We start from the raw sequence: 12,791 nt of genomic DNA, 5'->3' as shown, positions 1-12,791 counted from the left end.
GCTCAGCCCCCAGTCACACAGCCCAGCATCCACTCACTAAGATGAAAGCCAAGTGCTGCACGTCGTGTCCTTTCAGAGGACATAAAAAGCTTTTACAGAGTATCAGGCCTGGGGGGGGGTCTCTCACCGCGCCCCCACCCAACTCCCACCCGTTGTAGACCAAAGACAAAATAGAGATTTTGAAAGTCTCAGCATGCAGGTCAGGATGGATGACAGCAAGCACAGGTAAGGCAGAGCCACTGCTAAACCTTGAGGATTTAGTGCCATCGAGTGATGATGCCAGACTGCACGGCGGGTTCTGGCGCTGATGCATCATCGGGGGGCGGTTGTTTGCATGTTGGTGGCTCAGAGCGCACGTTTGAGCACGACTACGGACACACAGCAGTGTAAGATATTTCCGCCTAACAGTTTCCTGTTTATGCTCATTAACTGGACTGAGTAGAGCGGTCAGGGTGTGGCTTCGGCTTTGCTTCACGCCAAGAGATCACAGAGTCCCGAACTCGATCTTGTGATAATCAGCTCTGTGTGACCACCAGTGACGAATGCTTCGCTGTGCAGCTCACAGACGGAAATGACCCTGCAGTTTGGTCTGTTTTAGAGTCACGTTTCTCTGTTTTCTGGGTAATTTCTGAATTAGATCCGAGGTATTTCACTCAACTTAGTCTCATACGATGCAGGTTGTCATGATCTTATTCATGTTAGATGTCTAAAGATGATTTGAGATGACTTTTAATGGCAGATACGAGCCTGTAATTTTGATGAGTGAGGTTAAAACACGATTGTAAAAGAGGCACCAAACACTAATAATGTTCAGAGGAATTAAAGCGAGCCTTAAGCAGAGATTAAAAGGAGGACACAGATGTGCAGCCTGCTCTTCTTTGGCAGGTCGACTCTGAGCTAAGCTACTGTCTCGTCTGGTTTTTAACCTCCACTTCAGCTGGTGGATCTCAGGGTGACACATAATCAGGAGTCGGTGGTTTGTGAGCCTTAAATATAATCATTAAAAGATAAAAGTTGGTTTAAGGCTTTCGTGCAAGCAGTGCACAGATTATAAGTTTTCTGTCGTTCATGAGCTTTTACCGGATTTATTTGGCAAGGATTTGAAGCACAAACCTAATTTCTAACGAAGCTAATCATTTTTTTTGTTCATTTGCTCCTTAATTTAAGAAACTGAAGTCCAAATGAATTGAATTTCAGGGTCTTCACTGATCATCTTCATTGTATTTGGACAATACAAACAAATGTAGATTCAAAAAAGCTTGGAGAGAAGTAAAGAATGATTAGTTGATTTTACTTCTGGACTATTTTACAGCCTGATAACTGGTGAGGGTGTCAGGATTGGGTATAAAAGGAGCATCCACGAAGGGTTTAGTCTTTCCAACGAGGATGGCTCACCACGTCGAGCCAAACTCACTCAGAGAATCAGTTCCATAAAGGACAGAAACCACTGCTGGGTGACCTTTAAGCCCCTTTTCAGGCAGCTGAAAGCTGTAAAGTGCAGAGTCATTTTTCCCATCGTGTTCTATTAGTTTGTTTTTAATGGTTTGAACTGAGGATAGTGATTGTTGCAGTTTTTCAGAGGAATCTGTGTCCATTCCTGCTGAATTTAAGGTTTCAGCTGCTCCGTGGTTGCTGTTGTCTGACTGTCCTCTTCATGATGCTCCGTGCAGTTTCAATATGAGACTCAGGGAGGGTTAAATCACATCTGCCTGGACCAGCTGGGGCTGAGAGGACAGGAAAGAGGGGACAAGAAGCAGCGTAACACCAGGCCAGAGATACCTGCTGAGAGAGAGAAACACAAGTTAATGACAGCGATGATGTCATATGTACATGGAGAGGTGCATCATGGGAGCTCCCCCAGCAGGCTGGGCCTATAGCAGCAGTAACTATGGGATGTTTCAGGGTCACCTGAGCCATCCCTAACTATAAGCTTTATGAGAAAGGAAAGTTTAAAGTATAATAATCCTGTTATTGAAACGTTTTCCTGTGCAGGAATAAAGGTTTTCTTCAGGTCTCACTCAGGCCTGATGAGGACAGGGAGAAATATTGTATTTCATTGATCAGTAAGACGCAAAGCTCTTATTGATTTGAAAAATGATCAGAGGTGAAGAAATGTTTGAGACAGATATTGGTGATATGCAATATCTGGAGTTATGGTGTCACTTTCAGAATACTGACGGCTTTTTTCCATCTTTTGGGACCTCAAACTTCCTCCTGTGCTTCACTCTGGGAGTGTGAAGTGTATTTGCATAATGGGAAATAAAGCTCTGCCTTTTAGGAAATGTTCTGCTGAGAACTGGAAAAGAGTATTTGGAGTCCAAAGGTAACAAATCCACCTTTTAACTGGAATAATGTGTAAAAATGACAAATTATGGGGGTGTGAGAGTCCAGATGTCACAACTAGATGCTCCAGCAACGCTTCATTTATCATTTTTACACTTCCAAATCTGCATTTCTTCCATTATGAGAGACACAAATCTTCTCTTCTAATTACTGACATGAATATAAAGATCCTAAATAGCTGCTCCAGCGCTTCAGACTGACTCAGAAACGTGAACGTGTTTGTCTCGTTGCTGAGGTTTAAGGCTGTTTTTGTCTCTCCTGTTTCACCCAGAGGGGAAGAATAAAAGGGAGAAGGGCGCACCCATCCAGAGGAGCACAGAGACCGGCATGGCTGTGGAGCTGCCCAGGAACATAGGCCGCCAGCCCAGCAAAGAGTCCAACAACGCCAGCAGCCAGTTCAGTGACTTCCTGGATGGACTGGGACCAGCGCAGTTAGTGGGCAGACAAACTCTGGCTACTCCTGCTATCGGTACAGAGTCGTGTCTTTTCTCTCCTGTATCTTTGTCTCTTCTTGTCTACTCCATCTTGTTTTATCCGTCCACACTTTTGCTTTTTTTTTATCTCATTAATCATGTTATCTCTTGTCTTTTCTCTTGTTTTCTTTGTCTAATCTCTTCTCTGCTCTTTGTCCCATCTGCTGGTTTTTTCTCTCCTTTATTCGTCTCCTTTCTTGTCTTTTCCTAATTGATCTTTCATCTGTTTTCCTTTTGTCACGTCTTCTCTCATCTCTGTTTTATTTAGTCTTTTTCACCTTCTCTCTCTTCATCTAATCTCCTTTATTTTCTCTGAAATACCGGTCACCCCATCTCTCGTCCTCATCTAATTTCTTCTCATCTCACCTGTTCTCTTCTTTCGTCTTGTTGTCTTGCCGCTTTTCCTCATCTCTCATTTCTCTTCTCATCTATTTTCATTGCATGTCCCATAATGCCGTTCCCCGTCTCTTCATGCATCATCTAATTTAGCATTTTTCCATCTATTTTCATCTCTCCTTGTTGACTCGTCTCAGGTCTGTTCTTGTCATCACTTCTCTTCTAACTTTAAAGCTCAGACTCAGGCCTACTTGAAAAAGAAGACATTTCATCAGATTATCTGAGTAATTGAAGGGTATCTTAAATAGTATAATATTACCGATAATGAAGCCTTGCCATAGTTGAGGCATGCAGGTCGACCCGCCCAGGTGGCGTGCTTTTGGACTTTCATCTCACCCAAACCTTACTTCATAATCTGTTCATTAAAGCGTAGTGAAGCTCTCAGCTGCCTTGTGTTGTGTGTCCACTTTTAGTTAAAAGTAGAAGAGAATGAAATCTCAGGCTCTGACTCATCCCTGTTTTGCAGCATTGAGATGAGTCACAGTCATTTGGATGAGGTGTCTTGTCTAAAATGATCCAAAACCAAGATAATTTTTTACAGTTTTACTGGAAACGCTGACACTGATGTGTTCCTTTTGCATTAAACCAGCCATCTTTTATCTTTCTGCGCTTGCTTACCAAGGTGACATCCAGATTGGGATGATGGAGAAAAAGGGCCAGCTGGAGGTGGAGGTCATCAGAGCTCGAGGACTCGTACAAAAGCCGGGATCCAAATCTCTCCCTGGTGAGGCCCCAGATACCACAGAGCGACTCGTTCCTGCAGCCGCCGCATTATCACTGCACATCCTCTGTAATCCAGCGCATACACTGAGCCGAAGCTCCCTCTGCCCCCTCCCCTCCCAGAAGAATAAATCCAGCTGTGAGAGTTGGTGTAGATCATATTGTGTTCTCCACTAATGGCTTTTTTATTGTTCTCCCTCTGCCTTCAGCGCCATATGTCAAAGTCTATCTCCTGAATAATGGAGCGTACGTAGCCAAAAAGAAAACCAAGATTGCACGGAAAACACTTGACCCTCTGTACCAGCAAGCACTGCTGTTTGAGGAGAGCCCGCAGGGAAAAGTCTTACAGGTGAGCCGGAGATTTATTTCTCATCATCACAAAGATTCACATGAAAGAGCAGTGCGTCTTCACCAAATAAATCATTTTCCTTCAGGTAATCGTCTGGGGAGACTATGGCCGCATGGACCATAAAAGCTTCATGGGAGTTGCACAAATCCTGTTGGAGGAGCTGGACTTATCGAGCACAGTCATCGGCTGGTACAAGTTGTTCCCTCCGTCCTCCTTGGTGGATCCGACACTCACCTCCCTGACGAGGAGAGCCTCTCAGTCATCCCTCGACAGCTCGTCCGGACCGCCTGGTGTCCGATCCTAGTGGACCAACCGCTCTGCACCGCCTGCGGAAAGAAAAAAAAACACAGGAAACAGAATCAAGCGGCGGAAATGTAGAGCAACAACAATCAGAAACAGTCACAACGAGAAAGCTTTGTTGAAATCTGACAATCACTCCTGCCGCGGTTATTTTTGTCTCTCGTAGGGAGCGTCACGTTTCAGTGTTTCATTCCCATTCAAAGAAAAATGTCCTCGTTTTTCTGTGTGTGTGCTGAGGAGGCGGAGCTGTCGACAGGCAGCTGCTCTCCAGCTGGAAAATGACACTAAAAAAGGTGTCAGCGAATCAAAAACGAAGCAGGGTGGTTTTTAACTGAATCAACTTAGCAAAGAAATGTATGTAAGCATCGGAATGTAAGGCCTCGAGAGAGCGAGGTAATCCCCTCCACGCCTGCAGGTGGCGCAGTCCTCTCCACTGTGGCCTCCTCCAGAAGCCCAACAGACTGCTGGCACTCTTATCCCCGGGCAGGGTGGTCCCGCATGGGAATTCAGTCTGGAAGCACAGGGCCTTCTTCTGGTGCCTAAACTCTGGAGCCACATCACTCTCTGTCGAAGGATCCTCTTTTCAACATGTTTACCACGGCTGCTCCGACGCCAGGCTCTTTTAAACATGTTTGCTTTGTTTCTTTCCCTTCGTTAGTCCAGGCACAAAATGTTTTTACGGTGCGTAAAATGCTCATGATGATGTTGTTAGTCTGGTGTGTGCATGGAGAGAAAAAAAACTTTAAAAAAGGAGATTTAAAAAGGACATCGAATCGATTAAATGTCTGCGAGTGTTCTGCAGGGGGACTGGTGATGATACATCTTAGATTTTTTCACTTGACGGTGAGATTAGAGTTTTACTTGTTCCACTACTGGCCGACATGCAGGCCAGCTGTCTTTGTATAGATGTATATTAGGCCTCCCAGGAGGTTGACCAATAAATCGAGTTTATGTCACTTTGAAATGTCACAAGGGTACGGTGTCACTGTAGAAAACTAAATAAATCAAGAAAAAAGTCAAACTTTGATCAGCACCCATAGGACCGTCTAATTTTTCACTTTTTCGAGGGAGTGCCTTCCTTCCCTCAACCCCAGCACGTTTAAGGTTTTTATCCAAACCTTGGTTTGACTTTTTTTAATATAAACACAAGCACAAGAGCTTGATTTTTTTTACAACAAAAAGTTTAACTTTTTGAAAGAAAAATACAACAAACGCTTAGTTATAAAAAAAAAGGAAAAAAAAGCAACTATCCCGTCACTGGTTCACTTCAGTTCCTCGTCCCGACGCGCGCGCGCGCGTCTCTGCGAGCGTGACAGTCGGGACGCCAACGCTCATCCTCCGTTCGGCCTGCGGACTCCTCCCACTGCGCGAGGGGGCGGGGCCAGCATGACTTTGGACCCTGCTCCAAGCTGCATGCACATTTTTGTAAAACAAAACCGATACAGAAAAAATAAAGATACAGAACTAGATGCGTGTTAGTTCCACATACTGTAGGGCCGCTTGTATGTTGCATGCAGTTGTACAGTTTGCTCGTACTTGAATATTAAAGAGATAAAAACCAAGAAGCCATTCCCCATAACGCAAAGACATTTGAACTCAGCTGTTCCACGTCCCTCAGTCCGGTGCTGAATGTGTCTCAAACTGAACCCCGAGATTACGCTGATGTCTCTCCTGGGAGACGTACTGTACTGAGCAGACCTCACAGCCCTTCTTACTGCTATTCCACATCATAGTATACCTCCAAGGGGCTGAAAAGACGGACGGATCCAACATAACGATATGCTAACACAAGAGCTGTTAAGTTACACCAACAATCATAAAGTGTAAATACTCTACAGTCCATCAACGCAAAAGGGGCCAAGTCTGCACGTGATTAGGGACCACGCGGTGGGACGGCACGAGGCGCCGGGTCACGAACACACGCCCCACTGCTCAACAGTCTGAACACTTTAAACCCACTTCACACACGTTTTCTTTCCATCGTCCGGTGAAATTGGTTTTTCCTTTCTTTTTCTTTCTTTGTCAGTATTAATAGGAGAAAAAAAATCACTGATTGTTTACAAACTTCTGTGTTCCACCGAAACAACAAGAAAATTAGAGAAGAGTAAAGCATTCACTGCAAAAGTTCTTGTTTGTATAACAGATGTGGCTCAAATGACGTGTATGTTTTATATATATAAATATATATAAAAAAAAGTTCATTTTTATTATTTACAAATAAAAAAGAATGTGTGGGAAAATGACAGCGTGTTCCTGAAGTCGAGTTATTTTCTCACCCTCATACATGGAATTTATGTTTAAATCTAATACGTTAATGTGAGTTTTTCATATCAGGACGTAATAAAAGATAATCTGGTTTTAAACAACAACAAATTATATATAGCTGTCATTTATTAAACTAAAACCGAGACAAAACACAGAAGCAGAGTGTGAAAAACTAAGTGAACCCCTGATCCAGCAGCTTCAGCAGCAGTGAGTAAAACTAAGTGAACCCCTGATCCAGCAGCTTCAGCAGCAGTGAGTAAAACTAAGTGAACCCCTGATCCAGCAGCTTCAGCAGCAGTGAGTAAAACTAAGTGAACCCCTGATCCAGCAGCTTCAGCAGCAGTGAGTGTAAAACTAAGTGAACCCCTGATCCAGCAGCTTCAGCAGCAGTGAGCTGCAGTGATGGTTTCCTGTGGGACGTTATCAGTCTCTCTCATGGTTCTGGAGGAATCTCGGCCCTCTTCTCTCCAGCGTTGCTTCAGCTCATTGAGGTTTGCAGCATTGGTTTCTGCACAGCTCTCTTAAGGTCCCACCACAGCATTTCAGTCAGGCTGAGGTCTGGACTCTGACTGGACCATTGCAGCACCTTGATTCTTCTCTTTTTCACACATTCTGCTGTAGATCTGCTGCTGTGTTTGGGATCTTTGTCCTGTTGATGAGCCAGTTTCAGCCCAGCTTTAGCTGTGGGACAGATGGCCTCACATTTGACTCTAGAATACTTTGGTATCCAGAGGAGTTCATGGTGGACTCAATGACTGCAAGGTGCCCAGGTCCTGTGGCTGCAGAACCAGCCCAGATCATCAGCCCTCCACCACCGTGCTTGACAGCTGGTATGAGGTGTTTGTGCTGATATGCTGTGTTTGGTTTCCTCCAAACGTGCTGCTGTGCATTAGGACCAAACATCTCCACTTTGCTCTGGTCTGTCCAAAGGACATTGTTCCAGAAGTCTTGAGCTTTGTTCAGATGCAGCTTTGCAAACCTAAGCTGTGCTGCCATGTTCTTTTTAGAGAGAAGAGGCTTTCTCCTGCAGCCCTTCCAAACAAGCCATCCTTGTTCAGTCTTTTTCTAACTGTGCTGTCATGACCTTTGACCTTTAACATGCTAACTGAGGCCTGTAGTCTGAGATGTAGCTCTGGGCTTCTTCACCTTGGGGTGAACTTGCTGGGACGTCCACTCCTGGGAAGATTGACAGCTGTCCTGAATGTTTTCCACTTGTGAATAATCTTTCTCTCTGTAGAATGATGGACTCCAGATAGTTTGGAAATGGCCTTATAACCCTTCTCAGATTGATGGGCAGCAGCAGCTGCTTCTCTAAGATCATTGCTGATGTCTTTCCTCCTTGGCATCGTGTTAAACTGACAGAACTCCTGCTTTTATAGAGTTGCTCACACTGACTGATGATCAGTTAATCAGAGCATTGATCAGCAGCAGCTGGCTGCTACTTACACTCTAAATGATTGTGGAAGCAGTAAGGGTTCACTTAGTTTTTCACGCACCACTTCTTCATTTTGTCTCAATTTAAAAAATAATGACAGTGTAATATGTCAGGAGTTTTTGTTCATCTGAGGTTGTATTTTCCTTATTTTAAGGTTTTTTATGTCCAGATAAATTCACTTTCCAGCATCACCCAAACAAATTAAAAAGATGAAAAATAAGAGTATTTCTAATCTGTGGTATTGGTCGCTTTACTTCAGAGCACTTCTTCTGAGTCTAAGTTATCTTTAGCAGAATATCTGCTGGTTGTAGCCTGCGTGAGGTTCAGGGCTGTGGTCTGAACAGGAAGCAGAACCTCCATGTCTCTCCTCTGTTCACTACTGCACAGACTCGCTGTGAATGACATCACCAACTTTGTTTTGGCCTCACTTTGGTGCAATTGGAGGAAGTGGTGACACACCACCCATCCATAGAGTCTGTGATCAGTTAAAACTGCAGCTGCAGCCTTCTGACCTCGTGAGAGACGTTGAAATAAAGCCAGCACACTCTGTTTTTTTACTTGTCTTAATGTCAGCACTTCTTTTATTTTCGGCACAACACGAGTTGCATCACCACCATTCAGCTATTGTGCGTTCAGAGAATGGTTTTCTTCAGAATGGAGAAAGATTTTAATCACTAAAGTCAGCTTTACTTTTTAAAAAGGGGGAAACATTCTCATAAAAACAACTTTCATGCCGATCACAACACGGAACTCGTCCTGATGGGATCAAACCGTCGTTACCTGATACAAAATAAAACAGACATTAAAGAATATTACAGTGAACATCTCAGCTTCTCGAGTTCCTTTTTTTGGTCACTTCCTCTTTCATCCCGCCCTTAGTTAATCCTGCTTACTCTGTATTGGATAGTTTATCAGAATAAATGAGCCCCTGAAGCTCCCATGAAACAGCTGGCCACATGTTTCACGTCTTCCTGTAAAAGCAGAAGCTGCAGAGGACTGAGCCCCAGTGGCCTGGTCAATCAACACCAATCATGCTGCAGAAATTCATGAGAAAATTCTAATTAAAACATTTAATCTGACACAAAATCATTATCTGCATCACAAAGAGACAAACCAATAGGTTGCATAGGTATTATAAAGTTATATTATAGTTATTATAAAAAAATTATAAAGCTCTGAGCAGAACCACGGCCCAGTTCTCTGGACTCCAGCTCATCTCAGATGGACAGAAAGACAGTGGACAGGTGTTCTGTGGGCAGATGAGTCCACGTTTCAGCTGCTTCTGGGAAAAACTGCTGAGAAAGAGCATCCAGCTGTTCTCAGAGGAAGGTTTAAAGCCAGCGTCTGTGATGGTCTGGGGCTGCAGCAGAGTCCATGGCATGGAGGGCTTCATCTGGGTGAAGGTACCACTGATGCACAGCTGGATGTTGGAGTTCTGGAGAGACAGATGCTGCCATCAAGGTGCCGTCTTTTCCCGGGAGGTCCGTGGTTATTTCAGCAGGACGATGCCAGACCTCATTCTGCAGGACTTCCAGCAGCTTCAGACACACAGAGTGTGTGAGCTCGGCTGCCTGCCTGCAGTCCACATCTGTCTCCTGCTGCAGATGTTGGAGCATCATGAAGAAGAGAACCAGACAACAACAACCAGGGACTGCTGAGCAGCTGGAATCTGGGATTCAGCAGGAATGGACTCAGATTCCTCTGAAAAACTGCAACAATCAGTTCCCAAAACCATTAAAAAGAGTCATTAAAAACAAAGTAAAGGGAAACATGGCTCCAGAACAACTTTTACTGAGTGTGTTGCTGCATCAAACTCTGCATTTGTCTTTATTTCTAAATGCAGTAAAGTATTTGTGTCAGTTAAAGGCTCAAACTAATGAAGGAAATGACAGATTTATGCTGTAAAAATGTCTTCTGATTCTTTCTATTGACTCTTTCTATGATTATTTCTATGAAACCATTGAGATCCTCACTATATTTTAGAGTCACGACAACATTATGCAGCTGCACAGCATGAGTTTATGACAATCCTCCACAGACTCATTGCAGCTGCAGCCTTTCTCTGAGTTTTGTGCATTTGTTCACTTTATTTCTGTTTCTTCTTCAGGACAGAGCAGCTCCAGCTCCTTCACGCTGGGTGGCTTCTGTTGGCGTACAGAAATCTTTAAGCCGTGCAACAGATGCTCATATCTGGCCTTTGACTGGACCGTTTTAAGACCTTCAAACGTTTCCTCTTAAACTGCTCAAGTGTTGTTTTAGCAGTATGTGTGAGGGAGGGTTTCCGTTTGAAAAGCTGCAGAAGAGAAATCTGACATGTTTGAAGTGATGATGTCACCAGAGGGCGGCGGTGGAGACGAGTTGTAGTTCAGTAGAGGAAGCAGTAGTTCGAACAGGGAACAAACCAAAAGGAGGAGAAGAAGAACTGTGGTGGAAGAGCTCCTTTCATTTTAATCCCCGGGAATATCTGGGACTTTATATCAGACCAGAAAAAGCTGGTGAGTAGAGTCATTTAAATCGGTGACTGGTCAGATGAGTTTCTTCTTCTTCTTCTTCTTCTTTGAAAAAGGAAAGATTTTTGTAGGTGATGATGGAAACTCAGCACCAGGGGAATCTCTCTGACCTGTTTGGGGAACTGAATTTGGCTCCAAGCAAAAGCAATGAATGCATATATACACACAAGCAGTGCTTTTCAGGCTTTTAGTTAGATTTTTTCTTCTAATTTCAGCTTTGTGTCGGTGCATAACAACAAAAAATCCAGTGTTATGCAACAAAATAGGAAATATGCCAAAGAAGTTTTGAAGATGATGACATATAGAGCAAAACATGTCATTTACAATCTTTTAAACAAGTCACAGGATCTTCTGAAGTGGTATTTGTTGATAAAACTGAGCTGTTACAGTACATCCTCAGAACTCTCTTCCTGCTGCCGCGCTCCGGCCCAGAGAGGAAGTCGAACCAGCGCGGCCTCATGTGTGACCTCACATACGGTACAGTGCAGCAGAGGGCTTGGGAGATTTATGTTCCCCTCGTTAAATAAGCAGAGCGCCCCCCGAAAACAACATCTGCAGGCAATCTCCACTAATCCTCCCACCACCCTCACAATGCCAGCCGGGCCCCCGGGCCTGCCCGGTTCCCTCAGTCACAGCACGAGGGGTCACAGCCTCCTCGTGCAAAACATGGTTACAGACCATCGTGGAAAAGTGGAGCTCGGCTCACACAAGTCAGAGGCCACAATAAAATTTCCATGTTGCTCGCTGGAAAAAGATGAATCTATCTAATCAGGTCAAAGGTCATGAATCAGTGGGAAGAGAAACCATGACTGGAAGTGCAGGACAAACATTACAAAGTTAACTTAACATAAACCATGAAGATGTTCTCAAAGAAAAACAAAAGAGGATGAAAAGAAGAGGATGTGAGCTGAATTTTACCTTCTGAGCTGAAAACACCGAAGACTTTGTTACTTTCAGTGTCTTCACTCAACCTTTTTGTGTTTAGAAAATAAAAAACAAATCTGGAATTTGATGCAGCAATACACCAATAACATGTTGGAAGAGTAGGAAAGAGAAACAGGTACAAGTAACAGCATTCCAGGTGACATTCAGCAGGTTACCTGCTGACAGGTGAGGGTGTCAGGGTTGGGTGTAAAAGCAGCTTCCACCAAAGGTTCAGGATGGGTCGTGGCTCACCACTTTGTGCCAAACTCCATCAGAGAATCATCAATAAGTTCAGGAAATATTTCTCAGAGTCAGACTGTAAAGAACTTTGGTCTTTCAGCATCTACAGAGTAGAATAATGTGAACAGATTCAGGGGAAATCTCAGTGTGGAAAGGCCAAGGACAGAAAGCCCTGTTGGATGAGCTCGGAGCCCTCAGGCAGCACTGCAGGAGAAACCGTCAGGCCACCATGATCCATACAGCCACATGGGCTCAGGAGGAGCTGGGAGAAGCATTTCCACTCAACACAGTCCACGGCTGCATCCAGAAATGTGAGCTGAAGCTGCATCACACCAGGAGGAAGCCATATATCAGCTCTGAGCAGAACCACGGCCCAGTTCTCTGGACTCCAGCTCATCTCAGAGGGACAGAAAGACAGTGGACACGTGTTCTGTGGGCAGATGAGTCCACGTTTCAGCTGCTTCTGGGAAAAACTGATGAGAAAGAGCATCCAGCTGTTCTCAGAGGAAGGTTTAAAGCCAGCGTCTGTGATGGTCTGGGGCTGCAGCAGAGTCCATGGCATGGAGGGCTTCATCTGGGTGAAGGTACCACTGATGCACAGCTGGATGTTGGAGTTCTGGAGAGACAGATGCTGCCATCAAGGTGCCGTCTTTTCCCAGGAGGTCCGTGGTTATTTCAGCAGGACGATGCCAGACCTCATTCTGCAGGACTTCCAGCAGCTTCATACACTCAGAGTGTGTGAGCTCGGCTGCCTGCCTGCAGTCCACATCTGTCTCCTGCTGCAGATGTTGGAGCATCATGAAGAGGAGAACCAGGCAACAGCAACCAGGGACTGC

At 44.6% G+C, this 12,791-nt stretch overlaps 1 protein-coding gene across 17 annotated transcripts in view; it reads left to right on the top strand.

Annotated features, from left to right (window-relative positions):
- The window catches only part of LOC140305303 (regulating synaptic membrane exocytosis protein 1-like), a 91,452-nt gene extending 84,641 nt beyond the window's left edge, over positions 1-6,811 (top strand). For all 17 annotated transcript variants that reach the window (XM_072384093.1, XM_072384101.1, XM_072384097.1 and 14 more), the window contains 4 exons: positions 2,615-2,812; positions 3,835-3,936; positions 4,142-4,281; positions 4,367-6,811. In XM_072384093.1, coding sequence (XP_072240194.1) covers positions 2,615-2,812; positions 3,835-3,936; positions 4,142-4,281; positions 4,367-4,585 — 659 coding nt within the window. In that variant the 3' untranslated portion in view covers positions 4,586-6,811. The remainder of the gene's footprint in view (positions 1-2,614; positions 2,813-3,834; positions 3,937-4,141; positions 4,282-4,366) is intronic.
- The last annotated feature ends 5,980 nt before the right edge of the window (positions 6,812-12,791 follow it).

The sequence above is a fragment of the Leuresthes tenuis genome, unplaced genomic scaffold (genome assembly GCF_036924035.1).
Source record: "Leuresthes tenuis unplaced genomic scaffold, fLeuTen1.0.hap1 SCAF_4, whole genome shotgun sequence".
In the NCBI taxonomy this organism is placed as follows: Eukaryota; Metazoa; Chordata; class Actinopteri; order Atheriniformes; family Atherinopsidae; genus Leuresthes; species Leuresthes tenuis.
This window is presented reverse-complemented; position numbering and strand designations above follow the sequence as displayed.